The 21,866-nt window shown below is 40.0% G+C and overlaps 1 protein-coding gene across 1 annotated transcript in view; it reads left to right on the top strand.

Annotated features, from left to right (window-relative positions):
* LOC124594554 (UDP-glycosyltransferase UGT5-like) overlaps nucleotides 1–21,866 on the top strand; it is a 114,419-nt gene that overhangs the window by 72,153 nt on the left and 20,400 nt on the right. The window contains exons 6-8 of the mRNA XM_047132926.1: nucleotides 1,173–1,632; nucleotides 12,576–12,798; nucleotides 18,410–18,629. Coding sequence (XP_046988882.1) covers nucleotides 1,173–1,632; nucleotides 12,576–12,798; nucleotides 18,410–18,629 — 903 coding nt within the window. The remainder of the gene's footprint in view (nucleotides 1–1,172; nucleotides 1,633–12,575; nucleotides 12,799–18,409; nucleotides 18,630–21,866) is intronic.

Genomic DNA, 21,866 nt, shown 5'->3' with positions numbered 1-21,866 from the left:
GCTGTGGGAATTAGATTAGGAAATGAGACTCTTAAAGTAGCAAATGAGTTTTGCTATTTGGGGAGCTGGGGTAACTGATGATGGTCGAAGTAGAGAGGACATAAAATGTAGACTGGCAATGGCAAGGAAAGCGTTTCTGAAGAGAAATTTGTTAACATCGAGTATAGATTTAAATGTCAGGAAGTCGTTTCTGAAAGTATTTGTATGGAGCGTAGCCATGTATGGAAGTGAAACGTGGACAATAAATAGTTTGGACAAGAAGAGAATAGGAGCTTCCGGAATGTGGTGCTACAGAAGAATGCTGAAGAGTAGATGGGTAGATCACATAATTAATGAGGACGTACTGAACAGAATTGGAGAGAAGAGAAGTTTGGGGCACAACTTGACTAGAAGAAGGGATCGGTTGTTAGGGCATATTCTGAGGCATCAAGGGATCACCAATTTAGTACTGGTGGGTAAAAATCGTAGAGGGAGACCAAGTGATGAATACACTAAGCAGATTCAGAAGGATGTAGGTTGCAGTAGGTACTGGGAGATGAAAAAGCTTTCACTGGATAGAGTAGCATGGAGAGCTGCATCAAACCAGTCTCTGGAGTGAAGACCACAACAACAACAACAACAACAATTTCCCACCTTCCACACAGCAGGCTCAAATGTAGAAAACCTGCGCTGGAACTCTTCTCCAAGAGTCTGTTTCTTGGCATGAAGAAGAGTGCTGGAGACCTTACGGATACCGTTTGCTGGACAAGATCTGTGGATTCACATGGATGGAACCTTACCACATATAGGTATGCAGCTGCCGAGGAAAACATGGAGCCACCTTGACCACGTCAAAACCATTCATTAAGGATGAAGAGCATCCCTTTACGCAGTCCTGAATGTGACTGTGCTACAATGAAACGAACAGTATAACACATTATCGGAGAGCGCCGAATAAGACGTGAAGGAGACTGGAACATGAAGGTCTTTCCTACAACTCTTGCACAGTCGAACTCCTTGGTTATAGATCTACGATAAAACTTTGAAATTCATTTGCCATAATTTTATACTGATCCGTTAATATTTTCCTATTTTTGCTCGGTTTTATTTTTCTGTTTTCCATCTGGCACCTTTTCCTGTAGTTCTACCATACACTTTTAAATGAATAAAATAAATAACCTTCCTGCTTACAGATCTGGCGAAACGTACGATCTTGCGATTCTGGAGGGCTTCATATACATGTGTTATTATGGACTCATACACAAAATGGGCTCGCCTCCTGTCGTGAAGCTTCTGACGATGACGCCTCCCTCGTCAGTCTACTACAACTTCGGAAGCCCCATGAACCCAGCCTACATGCCGGATATGTGGCTCGGGTACTCAGACCGTATGAATTTCTGGCAGCGGCTGTACAACACGTACTTCTATTTAAGGCTGATGCACATGTGGTTCTGTCAGGCGATGCCAGTTCAAGAAGGACTTATGAGGAAACACTTTGGTCCAGATCCTCCGTCTGTGTACGAAGCAGACAGGAACGTCAGTCTCCTCATAACCACCAACCACTTCGTCATGGAATATCCTCGCCCGCACCTGCCCAACATCATCGAGATCACCGGAATCCACGTTGCCACAGAACAGAAGCCTCTGCCAAAGGTACTACTATTCGTTTTCTTTCCCCACAGTTTGGTCCACTTATGCAAACATCGCTAAGAATTATTTGAACGGTAGATATGAGAATCATTAATAAAACTAAAGCGAGAAGATAAGAGTCTCTGCAGTAAGTTATTAGTTATTTTGTACTTGCTTATACTTTCTATCAGTTTCTTCATGTAACATCCTCTTACACCTATTGCGGCTCAAATAACTTGCCATTAACAGCATTTACTGTTCGTGTTTCAGTTTTCATTGAACGATAATTTCAGAAACAGTTTTGACTGTATTTAGCACATTAACAAAAATCTTGAAACAAAAGAAAGTGAAACTTCCTGGCAGATTAAAACTGTGTGCCGGACCGTCACTCGACCTCGGTGAGCTACCCAAGTAGCTCAGTTGGTAGAGCACTTGCCTGCGAAAGGCAAAGGGCCCGAGTTCGACTCTCGGTCCGGCACACAGTTTTAATCTGCCAGGAGGTTTCATATCAGTGCACACTCCACTGCAGAGTGAAAATCTCATTCTATAAGAAAGTGAGTTCGAAACTGATATAAATTTCAAAACTAGATACACAGGATGAATTAGAGCGGCCATGACGAGATATCGGAGGTTGTTCAGGGTTTCTGTCCGAGTATTTTAGTAATATACAACTGGTGTTACTTCTTGCTCACTGTAGGGTAGTTACACTTCATTTACTTTCTTACCATTATTTATCACTGTAACTGTATTAAATTGAAAACATCTGTATAACAGTGCTGACTTCGGCGGTATACACTACACGTTATGAGCCGAATGGGTGTGGTGGTCGTGGTCCATTGTTCAAGTTATTCCCACTTGTCAGCACAACAGCCAAAGAAAAGTCCAAGCTAACAGTGGCAGTGGTAGGAAACTAAAAAATCTAAGACGGCACTGGTGGGAAATTCAAAAATGCGGGATGGCGGTGGCGAGAAATTAAAAAAATGCAAGGTAGTGGGCCGCGCGGGATTAGCCGAGCGGTCTGGGGCGCTGCAATCATGGACTTGCGGCTGATCCCGGCGGAGGTTCGAGTCCTCCCTAGGGCATGGGTGTGTGTGTGTTTGTCTTTAGGATAATTTAGGTTAAGTAGTGTGTAAGCTTGGGGACTGATGACCTTAGCAGTTAAGTCCCATAAGATTTCACACACATTTTTTTGCAAGGTAGTGGAACTAGCCACCTTGTGTTAGAAATATTAAAATGCGAGATCGCAGAAATAACTCATTAACTCTAATAACCATTAATGTACCATATTAAAAAGTATCTGAAAGGCCTGAATTTTATACCATGTTGAACAGTATCGGAACAGTCTGAATTATTTACCAAAAACATATAAAGGGTGTGGCGTTCAGTATTTCCACATCTGTATTATTTATGACAAATATGTAAGATTCACCTGAGTTAGTAGAATAGCGTCAAGCTCAAAGCTATCTGAATGAACAGAATTTTGCGTCATGTTCAAAAGTAGTTTTAACTATCTGTATTATTTATCGAAAATATGTAAGCACACACACACACACACACACACACACACACACACACACACACACGCACTCGCGTTACACAGACAACGTCGTTAAATGAGAGGAAATATAATAAAATGTTTCTTTTTATTTAGCTGTCGCAACGTGGTGGACTTTTCTCAAAAAAATGATAATTTGGTTTTGGTTTTGATTTTTGAATTTAAATCAAATTGCATTTTGGAAAATTGGTTGTTTAATGAGAGTTAATCCTGAGCGAAGTTATCAGTCACATTAATAGCTTTAAAACACTTTGATATTGAAACACGTTACATTTAAGTTGAAAAACGAAATAAACTTCTTTTTATATTTTTGCCTCTGCTAAACTTTTCTGTCAAGCATGAGATCTTTGATTATTATTTGCATTTGCCCACACACCCGCCTGAGAATTATTTCTTACCACCTTCTTATAATGCATTGTAGTCCGAATCGTGGCTCTGGATCTAGGCCGTTGAACTGAAAATGAAAATCTTAAAACTATGCCTTCTGCTACCGCGTTTGTCGGCTGTAGAAAAAATGCTTATTATAATTTACGCGGGAGAATTCTTCACTTCCGCGTATTTTATAAATTAAGATTGCCACGTAATGATGTCTATGGCTGCAGCGGCAGCAGCAATTGTTGCGCTAAAAACCATTTGAAATACAGGTATTTAAAGGAAGCGGACATGAGATAGGGCTCAACTCTTACAAATAAAAATGAATATTAACATGAAAATAATATATTATCAAATCAAGATTACAATTGATCTTACATTCAACAGCACTCGCCAATATGTCCGACTTCTCGCACCGAAGACAAGAGAGAGAGTGAACAGATAAAAGAAGACAACTGAACAGTCCTTTTTCACCTAGGTAGTCCATTATTGTCAGAGTGCATCCATTTTATTCTTTGCACTCGAAAATCTCTAACAGAATTTTATATAATAATAATAATAATAATAATAATAACAATAATAATAATAATAATAATAATACATGAGAAAAATTACCTACAGCCTGAGCGGTCAGTATTCATATTTAATATCGAGATAAAGTCAATTTTATTTGTTTTTTAAATATCACATTCGAGATTTTTGCAATATTTCCACTGGGGCACAACACACACACACACACACACACACACACACACACACACACACACACTCGTATACGCACATTGTGCAATGTTTCACTTCTGTATTAGTTATTAAAAATGTTCATATCAAATAGTGCACAGTCTTTCAGTAAATATCATCTCACATACAGCGTACGCACACACCGTAAAAAATATGTAATAAGTGTAACAATATTTACACTGAGTAAAATTCATCTCTCTGTTTTATATTTCACTAAAAACATTGTTTACGTCCAATATTATACTAAAAAAATTCTGCATCGTTAGTAAATTTCATCTGTCTTTGTTTTATACTGCATTAAAATAGATTGAAATACCATAGTGGCTCATCAGGGAATTTCAATCCTTTCTGTAATGTTTACTTTCTACAACAAAAAACATACATTCCGCTAAAAGTAAGATACCAAGCAGGTGGGTGGCAATTCATTTTAGCTTTGAATAAGGCTATGTACCTGACCAAGCCCATAACGCTAGAAAACGCGACAAAACGCTAAAATACTATGCTAAGCAGGGAAGAAGTGATAGTTGAAGTAAACAAATAGGCATAAAAATATGTCATTTCAGTCTTTGATCGCTATTTTTTATTTTCGGTGACCGGTTTCAGGATAGTTGCCCATCTTCAGATCTGTTAGATAAAGTTAAAAATACAATTAATAAAAGAGATATATTTACTGATAGAACTATCGTAGGTTACAAAAAGAAATTTTGGAACGTATTAAATTCGAACATACCATATATTGCAGTTACAGAGTAACCTGTCAGTACAGTACTATTGGTTCGCTGTCATAACTAAAGTAATTTTTAATCTGTTAAAACCTTAAATCCCAGTTTGGAGGAACCTGATCGGCAAAAGTAAAAAGTGCCCTCTATCTGCAAAAATTGTGCATATGTACTCAGATCTTATTTTTTACCTATTGTCGCCACTGCAGTTTACACAAGTTGAAAATGAGATTCAAGCAAGGATTCAGGTACACAGGGACGAAATCATGAAGACACATAATAAGAAAATTACTAATCTGTGTAGAGCAATAGCAAATGCAGGGAGGGAAACAGATAAAGTATAGTGTGTACACAAATTTTATGACAGAACCATTAACCTAACAGATATTGTTTTTTATAATGAAGAGCAGAAGCTTTTGGATAAGGGGCTTAAGCATAAGCCGCGAACGAACTTGCAAGATAGAGACATCAAGAGAATGATCGCAGAAGTGAAGGTAGCATGTAGGGACGCTAAGATAAATAAATTCCAGGAGACATGTGTCGCCATCGAAGCCAAAGAGGCAATTGAATGCCAGAATACATTACGTAACGGTAATTATAGTGAGCTGAGGTTAGTGAAAGAAATTAACTTAAAACTGGATTCTAACAACGCAATCACGATTAAGTCAGATTAGGACAATACCTCAGTTGTGATTTACGAAAAAGATTATGAGATAGGACAATGAAGTTTTTTCAAGAAAATGGAATTAAAGAAATCAAAAAAGATCTAACAAAGAAGTTTCAGATAGCTTTAAAGGCTAGGGTATAAGCAATACAATTTTTACTCGCTCCAAGTGAAAAAGCTAGTGTTTCGCGAAAGGAGTGAAGGATATTGCAATTCCAGAGGACGCTGGCCTATCCTCGTTAGACGTAGTCAACCTCAACACTAATACACCAATTGCAGAAACTTTGCAAATTATAAGAAAAAACCTGATAAAAAATTGGTCAATGAGCATCGGTGAAATCGTCGAACTCGTGGACATGCTAGAGTTCACATTGAGTTTTAATAGTTTCGTCTGTAACGACAAGGTTTTATTGAAGATGAAGGTTTAGCTATGGGAAACACTTTAGCTGAAATTTTTGTGGATGAATTTGAGAACAAAGTTTTCAGCTCTTTTCCAGAAATTAAGGAGAAGTTTATTTATTACAGACGGTATGTTGACTGTACTACTTTATTATTCAAAGGGAAAAAAGAAGAAATAGAGGAAATGACTAAAGTTTTAAACAAGCAGCATCCAAAAATTCAATTCACGCTAGAACTGGAGAACAATGGAGCGATTAACTATTTAGATTTGACCGTCATAAAGGAGGAAGGTGGGCACGTTTTCGGCGTCTATGGAAAAGACACTTGTTCCGACAACATTATAGAAGCGACGTCACACCACCCGGCACAGCGTACTTTCTTGCAATGTGCAACAGAACCTTGAGGTTGCCACTAAAGGAAGATGAGTTGCAGAAAGAACTAGGCATTATTAAGCAAGTAGCAGCAACTAAGATTTTGCACGTATGTTTAACAAGATCAAAAACAAATCCGCGGGTATCGGTAATGATTCTAGAAAAATAAAAAAAAAGAAGTTTGTCACCCTGATATACAAAGGGAATGTGTCGGAAAGAATTGATAAATGCTTTCCAAAAAACATCGCTGTGGCATTCCAGAATGAAGGGCAAATGACACATAGATTAAGACATAAACCAGCAACGACAAAACAAATGAAATACAACAATTCCGGAGTATACAAGATCAAATGTGCTGAATGTGACAGTTACTATGTAGGGTAGACAGGGCGGAATTTTGAAATTCGATACAGGGAACATTGCAGTCATAGCAATCGGACAGCATTTGGAGCGCATGTAAACGATAGTAAATATGAAGTAAATATGAAGCTCGATGTTATCAAAAGTTTTCAATGATCTTGCGCTCATTTGGTGGCACTTCTTGCTTTGAGCACATCATAGCACTTCACTATCACAAACACAGCTCACTAAAGGTGTTCTGGCGTCGAAGTTTATATCTTACGCAGTCCCGCCGCCATTGCACAAATTCGTGACCTCCTTGGCCACTTACTGCACAGAAACATGTGACAATGCGTTGCCACCGCCAGTACTGAAGGACAATAGCGGTTGAAATTCGACTGTTGTGTAGTTGCCAATAATCATACGACTTTCCAAATGCTCATACGTCAGGCACTGAACGCCCTTCCCAGTGGAATCGATATAGCCACAGAGAGGGTAGTAAGTCAAAATTGTTGTTTTCACAAAACACAATCGATTCAGTTCGACATTTGAATCACACTATCCATGTCCCCACTAGAAAACATGTCTTTTGTGCCACGAAATTTGTTTGGTGCCATAAATAAACTGATATTTTATCATTTCTCTACAATGTTACCGCGTATAATTAGAGACTTAAAAGAACTTATACCATCCTGTGCAAAAATCGCCCATTCAACTCCCTTTTTCTCAGCAGCTTAACTGCACTATAAATTCATCAGTATTCTATTTGTATCATAAAATGTTTATTACTAGAATTATTCTCTTAAACGTAATAAGAATTTATCCTGAATTTACACACATAAACTTTATTTAACAGACTCCCAAAATAACGTTCATTTTCGAATTAGCCCACTTAATACACCCCCAAAAATTAGCTTGTACTTTACATGTAGCTACATGTTCTACTTCCACAAGCAAAATTTTAATGAGGTCTAATGACCTCCAAGCACCTAAATTTCTGCCAAAAATTATTAAAAAATACTAAACACCACATGAAAAACCCATCCAAGATACTACAAATAGTATGTTTGCAGACCCCTTGACATTTCCCTCAAATTTTATGTGCAGTGCAATTCATATTCCTCTCTTAGGTAAATAACGAGGTTAATTACGTACTGTTGCACCAAGATTTGTCTGGCCAATATGGAGACCCTTCACGCACTAAGTTGTGCCACAGTATATTTCACAACATCTTAAATTCACCAAATTTACCCTTTACACAAAACAAAGATAGACACCAAAATTCTTAAGAACCACACATGTAAAAACCTATATTTGTACACCTTTTTTTCATTCCACATTCTTCATTCACAAGATGCAAGTCTGCCACTGTTCCCTCTTATGACATTTACGTCGCCTGTGTATCTTTTGAATCTCACGTTTTTCCACTTCTTCACCTACTCAAATTCGTGCACTCTTTCCTCTTTCTTTGACATCAACAATTGTATTTAAAGGATGCGCGTTTTTAATTTCAACCCTCTGAACATTGCTCTCATTATTTTTCCTCCATATTTATTCTATACATTAAAACATCAAACCAACTCTTAATTTCATTATCACCATCAAATAATTCATTAATTCCATTGTTTACCCCTTCAAGACCTCTACTTTATACTTCTCCCATGCCCAGAAATAAGGCATTAATGACTTCAGTGATTCTCCATACCATCTCCAATCATTAACTGAGTAGACGCTTTCTTTACTGCTATACCTTTCATTACTAACATCACCTCCTAAAAAATTTTTCTTTATTATCCACTTCTATATTCTCCCAATCTAGCTCTATATCATCTGTAGGATTTCAATCATTCTCAGAACCAGTTGTTTCATCAAATATAGTGTTCCCTTCCTGTGAAGTAACGATATCAGTATCACAATTAATCACACTAAATATTTCATCTCCTTTACGCAAAACTTCACTTATTTCCGCCGAATCCCTATAGACTTTATTAAAATTAGCTCAATTAACATCCGCCGTTAACTCTTAAAATTCATTCCTTCAAACATCCAATAGACCCATCAATAAATTATACAAATCATCACCGATAATTCCGTCAACCTCCGCCGATGCACAATATCAACTGCCACTACTGTATCGCTCCACATTAGAATTCACTGTACACACGTATTCCGCCAAACTCGGATCTACCTCTGTCTCCGTAATATTTACTCTCCTCTCAGACGCATCCGCCTTTTATGCTTTAACATACAGTCTAAAACATTTTCACGGTCATCCTTCCACACCTAATCATAATTCATGCTTTCATCAAAAGCCATCGGTTCTCTTCCGTCAATGGCAATAAATGCACAACTCCTTCTTCCAGATATCTAAATCACTAACATCAACCTTCGCAACATCACCATCTAAATCAGAATCTTTACCTTCCTTTAACAATAAATCACCCACTTCCGTTGATACATAATGATTCTCTACCACCAGCTGATGTGACTATCGCTACGCGACCTTCACAAATACCTTCGCATACTTCCGTCTATACACCACAAAACTCACCTGCGGCTGATGAAACTACAGTTTCCCCGCCTTCACAGAGAGCTTCACCTACTTCCACCGATACAGAATCATCTACAGTACTTTTGCCCACATTACTACAACTGTTGCTTTAGACTAGTGCCTCATCAGAGTTCGTCATACATTCCACCTCCACCAAATTGAGATATACTTCTGCCTCTCTTCTGATCAAAGAATTTTTCTTTATACATACATTCATTCCATCATTCACTTCTCTTTCGCAAAATAAATCCTCCAGCCCTATATTACCATTATGGAATCTCTCAGCACATTTTACTCCATGTATTGCACCCTCTTTACGTTGCGCTGCTTAAAATTATTCCCAAAGTTATTCTTCCTTGTTATAAGCTCCATCTTTGAGATTTGTGGCTTCTTTTCCAATTTTCGACACTCACACAGTTTTTAAAATAATTTGTCCTTTTCGGCACCAGTTTATTTCGCCACATCTTGACCTGAGATGTGGCGATCTCTATTTATCCGACCTCGTGTTCTGGCATTGCATTTCGTGAGGCTCCTGCTCCTTTCATCTCTTCGTCTCGAAATCTTCCTTTCCGGTTTTGATTTCCCCTTTCAATATTATTGCTACCATTACGGTAATAATTATTTTCGTGACTATTATAATCCCCATTCTGGTAGCCATTTCCCTGTCTGCTATTCCCATTATGTGTCTTGATTTTCAGGGTCTGTTAGTTTCTCGATAAAATCAGAAAATTTGTCAATTGAATACGTCCGTCTCTGGATAAGATCCCATAATAAAAATTCCGTTTAGCATCTTTTGAGCGTCGTGATCTTCGTAAGGACGATTTATATGCGTCAACTTCGCCAGTTCACTCACATAAAAATCGCGCATCGGCGCACTTCCGGGTTTGAAACTTGGTCCATTTGCCTGGGCGGTTGACTGCACGAAGGTATCATGCATTCCTCTCAAACCGTTTGCCTGATGCCCTGGAAGATGTTCCATTTCATTTTCGGCAGAGGTTATGCTTCCAGCATGATGGTGCACCTCAACATTCTGGAATTAATGTTGAAGGTATTTACACAGAATATTTAAAGGGAAACGGCCCGGATAGAGATGTCCAGTTGTACGACCTCCGCGTTCTTCTGACTTAAATCACCTAGATTTTTTCCTGTGAGGACACTTGAAGGAGCTAGTGTACTCTACTACGCCGACACATGCAGAAGAACTGATAGGGCGTGTTCATGTTGCGAAGAGTCCAGAGTTTTATGGTGCAGTGTTTGGACGTGCAATTGGAATCTCTATTCTTTTGTAAAAGTCATGCGATCATTAATACGGAAATCATTATTGTCACTGGTTGCTAATGCGTTAATCTGAGCAGGCGTACTCCATGTAGTACTAACGACTAGTAGATCTGAGCTATTTAACTGTGCAACCGTCTTTAGCATCTAGAAACTGATATTGCTTTTTTTCTGTTACTCTGTCATATGACAGGTCATTTGTTTCAGTTCTCTATTTCTGATCTGTCTGACCATGTTTATGTTAAGTTCCCCGTTACAATAGACTGCACTACGTAGCTGTCGGATACGTATGGCTTAAAAAACAGTATGTGTAACAGTGCTATATGGTAGAATGAAATTGGCAAATAAAAACAAATACACCTCGACCTAGAATCGAAAACTCGACATCCTGCATGCTGACCCAAAAACAGTACCCACTGCATCAACTGCACAACAGTACGCCTGTATTCTGAGAGAGGTAGTTACAATACATGTTATTACAGGGTTGCCAGACTGCCAATCTTTAACGTCCATTTACTGCCGGAATTATGGGCAGGGCGAAATTTTGTGACAGTCCTTCTTGTATTGCTAGTATGTGAGGAATAACGCTACGAAGTCCGAGTGCGCGAATTTTCTTCATCCTGTATATTGATGTGTAATGTTATGGCAATGGTTGCGTATGGAGTAGCAATACCACGAATCTTTGGTTATACTTCGGAACTCATGTACTCGTCCTTCTTTCTACGCTGGTGTAGTTTGCTTGTACCCGTTGTACCCGACAACACGCTCAAGTTTATTCAGTGGCAGACAATGGCGAATCGAGTCTGGGAGCGTAAAGAGACGATAAGTATGGGCATGATCATAGGACGCGCTGGCGAGCTTAAAGCGAGTATACAAGGCTCACAACAGAGATAAACTTTACAAGTCTATAACAAAGTTAATGCAGTTTACCTCAGGTGACTGCTGTGGACGAGTTTGACTGTAAATACAAATGCCTATGTCAATACGGTCTTTCATTCCTAAAATGTATCACAAACATGACTGATATAATATGGCTGATAATTGTAGATTACAAAATTCCAATTGCTTGGGTGAGGAATTCATTTACAGACTAGAAACTCTGGTCCGTTGGAATTGACTTAGGCCGTTTTTAAACTGGCTTTCTATCTTTACCAACTTGATGTTAGGAATATGAATGTATAATTGTGTTCCACTGTGAAGGACACTATTCTGATTAAGACAGATGTTCTGGCATGAGAGACAAGAATACTCTTGCAATTTCTTGTTCTATGAGAGTGCACAGAACTGTTTTGCTGATGTGCATTGGAGGTTTTTAAGAATTCTGTTAGAATGACTGTTGTTTCTTTAGAAAGTTTATCTTTAATGAAGGGGAAAGAGGATGAGATGAATCTTCTACCTTTACATTGCTTGTGGCCTTGAAGTTTTGGTAGCTATACAACAGGTTGCATTCCTCAAGTCTACAAGGAATGAATGTACGTAAAATAAATTAATACTGTTGTCTTCAAGAGGTTCTTGATTGACCATTTTGGTGTTAGACATTTAATTTTACTCTAAGTTTTTCATGTGGTGATTTATATTTAATGTTTATTTTTGTCAACTTTTATTGTTTCAGAATTGCATAATATTTGTGTTTGTAAGATTAAGACTTGAACTATTTTCTGTGAATCATATGTAGGCCTGTTGAGTAGTTGCCTAATCTGTGTTTGTTATTATGGAGTTGTCCGCCCCTGGTAGCTGAGTGGTCAGCGCGACGGAATGTCTTGCCTATCGGCCCGGATTCGATTCCCGGCTGGCTCGGACATTTTCTCCGCTCAGGGACTGGGTGTTGTGTTGTCCTTATCACCATCATTTCATCCCCATCGACACGCAACTCGCCGAACTGGCCTGAAATCGAAAGACCTGCACCAGGCGAACTGTCTACCTGATGGGAGGCCCTAGTCACACAGGATTTTACTTCTGATCTCTTATGTGTTGCCGTCAGGACATCAAGCAGTTTCTGGATGGGGCAGAACACGGCGTCATCTACTTCAGCCTAGGAACCAATGTCCGCAGTAATGCGATGTCAGACTGGAAGCGACAGGCATTCATTGAAGCGTTCCGGGAGCTGCCCCAGAGGGTCCTCTGGAAGTGGGAGAACGACACCCTTCCCGGTCGATCTGAGAACATCATGGTCACCAAGTGGCTGCCACAGCAGGACGTACTAGGCACGTAACTATATCTACATATTGTATATATCTTAGCCTAATGGTAATCGGTGACACTCTAAATAGTAATCTCACTGATGCAACAGTCTTTTCTGCACAGATGATAAAGTTTCTTCTTTTAAATTATAGCCTCTTTCCAACAGCTCCATTCATCATTACTACTGAATGTTGAACACACCAAGTTTTATTGCCAATCGTTCGCTGTTGTGTATCACTTCTCATCAGCATGTTTATCAATACCGTCATGAGAAATTTCCACTGTCACATTACCTTTATTGACCTATGTACCAGCAGATTCGCAGTTCTAACGTAGAGTGTTCTCATTGCGATAATAGCAGTGTTGACTTCTGCTACTCATCAAAGTGACTGATCGGTTAAACAGTTTGGCAGATCGCTCTGTAAATCCATACATTCTCACATTGCGTTGTTAGTCACTGGCTGTATTGCTCATTTGACCATTATTGTTGCATATACACATAAAAGTCACAAATACTCTAAATTATTCGAACAATGATGTCATGATACTTTACACTCATCACAACAACTATTATCGCGCGGCAGTGAACCAGTTGCAATTACAATCACTTGAAAAATAATTCCACACAACTAAAGTAGAATAAAATACACTCTTGATCTGCGCAAATCTTTTCCCAGACACATTTTTTCTCAGACTGATGCCAACCCTGTGCGCCAGACCTTTCTCGAGATTCACCTCTCAAAAACTAGCTAATGAGAGGCCAGAAAAGGACATGCCAATAGGAGACAAGAAATCGTATTTGTCACTCGTTTCACATGATAAACCGTGCACCCGAAGCGGGATAATTGGAAACCGGATTATATGCATCATAAAAACCTTATAATATGCATGAAAATGCATATAAATGCATAAAAAGTTCTGTTTCCATACACTGCATTATGTGTCTCGAATAAAAGTTTCCCAATATATCAATAACGCGTTTGAAATTTGGCAGCGTGTGGCCGATAACCCCAAAAGACATTACATGTTGTCAGTAATTCCACATGTTTTTGTATTGATTGACCTTGAGAACATTTCAAACGTGCGTAACATTAGAGGCATTGACCAATGGTGCTCTTATCGATGTTTCGAGATTAGGCCGCCAAAGAGTAAAACCTGAGCTCAGTTAGATGTGGTCTTAACCGATAAGTAAAATGCATTTGCATTAACTAAGACAAAATTTCATACTCAGTCAGAGGCAGCTATTTAGCACACATTCTCGCTAATCTCGTCAATGGCTCGATTGGGAACTGACGCGTTGTTGGGTGAGGTATTTGAATAAAATGACAGAATTTGTGAAAATAAAATTAGTGTATGAGTATAGTTTATTTCTCATAGAGCAATGGAACAACGGTCCTTGTTGATGGTGGTGCGTATTCTTCCTATTGCATCTGATACGCATATAAAAAGAATGCAGTGAGTTCAGAACGAAATTGGCTCCTGAAGTTTTTGCCATTCACGAGCCGCACTAATTTAACACCACCATCAGTTCTGTGGTTCCCGTATCTTATAGAAGCGAGAACAGCAGATTCAGAGTTCAGAGATGATGGCCACATCATATGTACGAGGGAATATCGGAAAGTAAGGAACAATAATTTTACTATAAAAAAGTTTAATAGGTAACAAAAAAATCACAAATGAACTTACTTATCTACTTTCTTACGTAGTCACCAACTTTGTCAACACATTGGTCCCATCGTGCTACGAGTTTCAGAATGCCTGTTCGTATAAGTCCGTTCGGTTGGAATATAGCCATCTGCGGACTGTTGATTTCACTTCTGCATTCGTCGCAAAGCGTTGGTCGGGCAGGATTTTCTTCATGAGACTAAACAGATGAAAGTCCAACAGTGCAAGGTCCGTACAGTATGGTGGACGCTGGAGCACCTCCCACCCAAATTTGGCGATTTTCTCACGAACAGGAGCAGCAACATGGGGGCGAGCACTAACTTCAAGTGCCGTGAACAATATTGTTCACTGCACGCAATGATGAACTGCAGATATAAGGTTCGCAGCTGCACACGCCGGTCGTTCCAAGTTGCTGCGTGGCTGCAGCCGTTAATAGCCACCCGGAGCGTGGCGAATCACTAAGGTACCTCCAGTCTCTCTTGGAAGAATGCACACCACCTCGAGACATTGCTTAGATCTACACAGCGGTTCCCATAAATGACACGCATATCCATGTGAATTTCACTCGGTTTATTTTCTTTGGCACACAAATATCGAGCTACGCTTCGCTGCTCTTTACAAGTTGACGGCAATATCATGGGTGCTATTTGTGTTTCGTAGCTCAGGCTTGTCACACTAGAGATAAATAAATAAATAAACAAAGCACCTCTGTAGCACAAATTTCACACTACATCGTCTTGAAATTTCAGTCACTGAAGATGCTTCAAAAACAAAAGAAGTGAAACACGTATGGCAATAAACAAACTACCTTCAGCTAGTTGCGCAGACGGAACAATTCTGCATGAATTTTGAAGCAACGAAGGAATGACGGAAAACAGAAAAAACGACGTTTCAGGATTTCAGCTTCAATACCAGGGTAGAAAAAAATTATTATGCGTTGCTTACCGATCCTCCCTCGCTATTTGAGCTTGTGCAAAGTATCTGCAAATAATCTCATGGACGCGTTTTGCTTATAACGGAATGAAATCAATGGCCGAATGCGAACTGCATTTGACAAATGGCCTCACTTTATCATCATCTGCTGACCTCATGGATTCAGCTGGGTTTTCTAAATAAAACTATTACAAAAATCATAAATCATGTACCGCTTAATAATTGCGGGGAGCACATTTCCTTTTAATTGAAACATAAATATACCCCCATTTTAACACATTTAATTATAAATCAAAACAAATACTACCACAGAGGGACTTACATAAAATACGCCAGCTTACTTCGATGGAGACGAGAAGAAATAGTGCTTCGCTCCTCGATTACATTTTGTTATGAAAAATTTGAAATTATTCCTTCGATTCGTTTCAGCCATAGGTTGATTTCCCTGATATCGTTGACCTGAATTAACAGTTCAATCGCGTTTTATCACATTTTTCAAAGATGACATGAAACATTTCCTTAAGAAAAGAGCGTACATTTGTGCAAGGAAATCACTTCGGAATTTTTTTTTTTTTATTTCAAAAAGATGACTTTCTTCAAGTAGTGCATCCGGAAGAAATTTACTGGACTTTTCTTGTTTCTATTGTTGTATACTTGCAACACGGTCATTTTGCGTTTTTAGTTATGATACAAACATTTCCTATCAGTTGTTTTCTGCAATTGAATTGTGTGTATTACATATGCACACGTGGAAACGTAAGCAGCCACTATCGCCGTCATCCAAACATGGTTTACACTACAGCTTTCACTTTTCCCGGTCTGTTTGAGAGTTTCAGCTGTGGCTAACAACACTCTGCCTTACAAACACTTCCCTCATTAAAGTTGACAACGGAGAAGTGGACCACAGTTCTTCTTCAGCATAAAATTTGTGTATTTTTCAACTTTTTTGACCTCCAGCGGTATGTTCGTGTAGAGTGCCATACAAACTTAAGTATAGTGTATCACTGAGGCACTGCCCCTTAAAAAAAGACATATGATAAAATGAAAACATATATGCGTGGTCCATCTCACCCATAAGTGTATGGGTAAGGTCGATCAATGGTCTTGGACAGAAGAGCACGTAAAAAAAAAAAAAAAGCCAGACATGAAGATGGGAGTCAATAAAAATTTCAGATTCTTGTTTTGAATATGTTTAATTAACATTGGCTTTTGTAATGAGTTGTTAGTTCTGTTCAAGCATAAGTCTGTCTTTCTCTCACTACAGCAGCTACACTTATTACCAAATGTTGATCTGAACAGGGAACACACTGAATCCAATCACAATTTTTATCAGTTTCTTAGTAGAGTTTACCACATCCAACACATTCATCCTAATCTGATTCATCAAAGTTATTTTCATAATCTTCTACAGTGTTTGCACAGGTGAGATACTTGCAATATCTTATCGAGCATCTTCAGTCTGTTTTTCGTCTCACTGCTATCTCCATTTGGTAATCATTTCTTGCCTTTTTTCTGTTTGCTTTCTATTATTATCCCTCATTTCCTTTACAGTTTCAATATTTCAAACAGAATTTAGCCCTCTGGATACAGTTGCTGCCTTCCTCTTAAAAATAATGGTTTTCTCAGTGGAAGGAACAGGTGATATTTCTTCCAAAATTTTTGTCTGTGCTGGCTTAGGAGAAGTCAGATTGTAGGTGGTAATCTTTGAAGTTTTAGGTTTAGTAGAAGTGGCTTCCGAAGCTGTGTCAGTGAAGGAATTTGACTTTTGTAGATAACTCTGCCCTTTTGATGTGTTTGGTTCAAATGGTTCAAATGGCTCTGAGCACTATGCGACTTAACTTCTGAGGTCATCAGTCGCCTAGAACTTAGAACTAATTAAACCTAACTAACCTAAGGACATCACACACACCCATGCCCGAGGCAGGATTCGAACCTTCGACAGGAGCGGTCGCTCGGTTCCAGACTGTAGCGCCTAGAACCGCACGGCCACTCCGGCCGGCGATGTGTTTGGGATCAGTAGCTCTTTTGACGAGTTTTGAAGTAGTTGGCTGACCTGTGTACAACATTCTGTCTTGCATTTGTTACCACAGACATATCTTCCGACAAATAATAATAGTCTGGGACTGCGGCTATCTTCAGTGGGTACACTGTGCATACCTTGAGCTAAATTTAATTGTGTACAACTTCTCTCGCATGAAAACAAGTAGTCCATATCTCCCAAATAACATTGGTCCATCGCTCCCAACGGTCTGGGAAAGAAGAACCACCACCACTTTTGTCTGTAGGCAGCCAACTCTGTGGTCATTTTAGATTTGTTTCATACCCACACATTTGTCAGCTTCACAGTAAAAAAACTGCATCAATATTATACAAACTAAGCCTTAATATTGCACTTATGTAACTGCACGATAAAACTTTTCGGTTTATCACAACAGAGAATCTGATTTTTCTGCATAACTAACACGAAAATGACAGCAGCACTTCTACACTACGTTTCTTGACGAAAGAGCTTCCTTACAAGTAGCGGCAGCTGCCCTCCAGCGGCGCATTTGGGAAACACACCACTGGTCCGTCTCATCCACGGGTCCAGCTCTCCCGGACTTATCTTTTTTTATTGCTGTACTTATAGACACGCCCTCAGTTTTAAATTCTTCTGATGTCTGTGATCTGATGAAGATGGGAGTACTGGACAACATCAGTCACGGTGTGGTAATGGACACGTCGAAACACGACAGCTTCCTTCTGCCATTGTCTCAAATTTCCACGCCGATACATCTTATTACGCTCATTACATACAACCAACTGAAGCATGCATGTGCATATCGCTTCACTGCTACGACTTATGTCATCAGAACTTGATTGTGATCATCACGAAATTCGGCTCTATTAAGCGGGGGACTAATATTTTTACAGCGAGCTTACGTGGACTTAACAAGTCATCCTAAGAGGGTGGAAATCACGTTATCCGACAAAGAAACGTCAATATAACTGTTTTGAAGACTTTTGTAACATTTTACTTGTTTGTGTGTGTTGCAGCTCATCCAAACGTGCGACTCTTCATCACGCAAGGTGGCCTGCAGAGTCTCAATGAAGCCACGTACCACGCCGTGCCGCTGCTGGTCATCCCGTTCTTCTGCGACCAGGCGCACAACGCCGCTAAGATACAACAGACTGGGGCTGGCGTCCGGCTAGAGTACAGAGACATCACCAAGGACGCCTTGCTGAGGAACATACGGACCGTCCTTCACGACTCCAAGTAAGCTAATTTACGCTTTTTTTCGTAAGTTACGACCATATTTTAACCGACATCTTAGCTGAGAAAGGTGTCATCAAGACTTAAATTTGTTCAATACCTCCGACGACTACGTACAAGGTGTTACAAAAAGGTACGGCCAAACTTTCAGGAAACATTCGTCACAAACAAATAAAGAAAAGATGTTATGTGGACATGTGTCCGGAAACGCTTAGTTTCCATGTTAGAGCTCATTTTAGTTTCTTGAGTATGTACTGTACTTCCTCGATTCACCGCCAGTCGGCCCAATTGAAGGAAGGTAATGTTGACTTCGGTGCTTGTGTTGACATGCGACTCATTGTTCTACAGTACTAGCATCAAGCACATCAGTACGTAGCATCAACAGGTTAGTGTTCATCACAAACGTGGTTTTGCAGTCAGTGCAATGTTTACAAATGCGGAGTTGGCAGATGCCCATTTGATGTATGGAATAGCACGGGACAATAGCCATGGCGCGGTACGTTTGTATCGAGACAGATTTCCAGAACGAAGGTGTCCCGACAGGAAGACGTTCGAAGCAATTGATCGGGGTCTTAGAGAGTAGTTCCAGCCTATGCCTCGCGACTGGGGAAGACCTAGAACTACGACGACACCTGCAATGGACGAGGCAATTCTTCGTGCAGTTGACGATAACCCTAATGTCAGCGTCAGAGAAGTTGTTGCTGTACAAGGTAACGTTGACCACGTTACTGTATGGAGAGTGCTACGGGAGAACCAGTTGTTTCCGTACCATGTACAGCGTGTGCAGCCACTATCAGCAGCTGATTGGCCTCCACGGGTACACTTCTGCGAATGGTTCATCCAACAATATGTCAATCCTCTTTTCAGTGCAAATGTTCTCTTTACGGACGAGGCTTCTTTCCAACGTGATCAAATTGTAAATTTTCACAATCAACATGTGTGGGCTGACGAGAATCCGCACATAATTGCGCAATCACGTCATCAAGACAGATTTCCTGTGAACGTTTGGGCAGGCATTGTTGATGATGTCTTGATTGGGCCCCATGTTCTTTCACCTACGCTCAATGGAGCACGTTATCATGATTTCATACGGGATACTCTACCTGTGCTGCTAGAACATGTGCCTTTACAAGTACGACACAACATGTGGTTCATGCACGATGGAGCTCCTGCACATTTCAGTCGAAGTGTTCTTACGCTTCTCAACAACAGATTCGGTGACCGCTGGATTGGTAGAGGCGGACCAATTCCATGGCCTCCACGCTCTCCTGACCTCAACCCTCTTGACTTTCATTTATGAGGGCATTTGAAAGCTCTTGTCTACGCAACCCCGGTACCAAATGTAGAGACTCTTCGTGCTCATATTGTGGACGGCTGTGATACAATACGCCATTCTCCAGGGCTGCATCAGCGCATCAGGGATTCCATGCGACGGAGGGTGGATGCATGTATCATCGCTAACGGAGGACATTTTGAACATTTCCTATAACAAAGTGTTTGAAGTCACGCTGGTACGTTCTGTTGCTATGTGTTTCCATTCCATGATTAATGTGATTTGAAGAGAAGTAATAAAATGAGCTCCAAAATGGAAAGTAAGCGTTTCCGGACACATGTCCACATAACATATTTTTTTCTTTGTGCGTGAGGAATGTTTCCTGAAAGTTTGGCGGTACCTTTTTGTAACACCCTGTATACTAGTTTAGTTGTTTGACCCTTGATGGGTACCAAGATGACTTGCTTATGCGGAATACAAGCAGAAACACACTCAGATGTAATTTTAAACTCGTCAAGTTGAACTGTGTGTGGGCAGGGATAGATTAATTTTCTTTGCAGGAGCAGTCGATACGAATGTTTATAAAACCTCTCGATACTAGTTCATATTTGAATTAGACGACGCGCATGCAATCAGATATAAGTAATTGTTCCACTCAGCATGTGTTGTATCTAATAAAAGAATTTCTTTGCGCTACAGGCAAGTATCAAAAGTCTGTGGAACACATAGTAATAGAGATTCGTCATCATATCCTTTATTTTGAAACAAAGGAAGTGATTAAAACGGAACTAATGATCCAAATAACACATATTACGTTTTTGTTTTTTACTGCATATTAAATGTGCAGTGCGTACTCAATACGTTCCAGAAGGTTTATTACTTTTCTTTTATACCGGCTTTTTTTTTAAATATCGCACCATGTCAGTCCAGAAAATTGCTTAGCAGTCGTCGAGTGAGCCAGTTTGCGCATTTGCTACCTAGGTTTTTGACATTTATATTTCCAGAGCTAGCTGCATGTTGGTAGAACATCCTTGCAATTTCTCGACATCGCTTTCCGGACGTGATACATCAGCCAGTAGACGCAGTTCTCACGGTAGACAATCCCTAGGAAGGTGGAGAGCCAGTACCAGAGCCCTATTCTGAATTCGGTGCAGATGTTCGATGCGGGTGTCGGCAGCGTTGCCCCAGGCAACTGCTGCAGGCTCAAGGAGAAGTCGTATGTGACGTATGGAAGCTGCCCTAGAAGATGGAAGAATCAGCAATGATCAACGGCATGAGGGTGCAGGAGGCATTGGAAACCACTGCGTTAAAGACGCGTAACGTGCATCCATAGGACATGTGTGTTGTAATTGAAAAAGTGTCATGATTATCACTCCATTGGCAAAAGATTTCGGACTTAGTCCCCCTTTCTCATCTCCGGGAAGGAACTTTCAATGGGGGAGGTGAAGACTGGAAAAAGATTGAATAACCAATTAAAGGGTGACGTTCTACGAGTCGGGGCGTGGAACGTTAGAATTTTGAACGTGGAGTTAGAAAATCTAATATGGGAAACGCTAAGGCTCAGACCAGGTATACGGGAGGTCGGTGAAGTAAAATGGAAGGAAGGAAAGAATTTTTGGTCAGACAAGAACACGGTAATATTAACAGCAGCAGGAAATGATGTAAGGGGAATAGGATTCTTTATGGATAGGAGCGTAGGGCAGAGAGTGAGTTACCGTGAATAATTCGTTGACAGGATTGTTTTCATCGGAATCGGCACCAAACCAAACCGACAGCAGTAGCTCTGGTATATATGCCAACGTCGCAAGCAGAACGTGGAGAGAAAGAGAGAGAGAGAGAGAGGAAATTATGAAGATATTGAAAGTGTAATTCAGTACGTACAGAAAGATTAAAATGTTCAAATTCAAATGGCTCTGAGCACTATGGGACTTAACTTCTGAAGTCGTCAGTCCCCTAAAACTTAGAGC

This window comes from Schistocerca americana, chromosome 2 (genome assembly GCF_021461395.2).
Source record: "Schistocerca americana isolate TAMUIC-IGC-003095 chromosome 2, iqSchAmer2.1, whole genome shotgun sequence".
Classification (NCBI taxonomy): Eukaryota; Metazoa; Arthropoda; class Insecta; order Orthoptera; family Acrididae; genus Schistocerca; species Schistocerca americana.
This window is presented reverse-complemented; position numbering and strand designations above follow the sequence as displayed.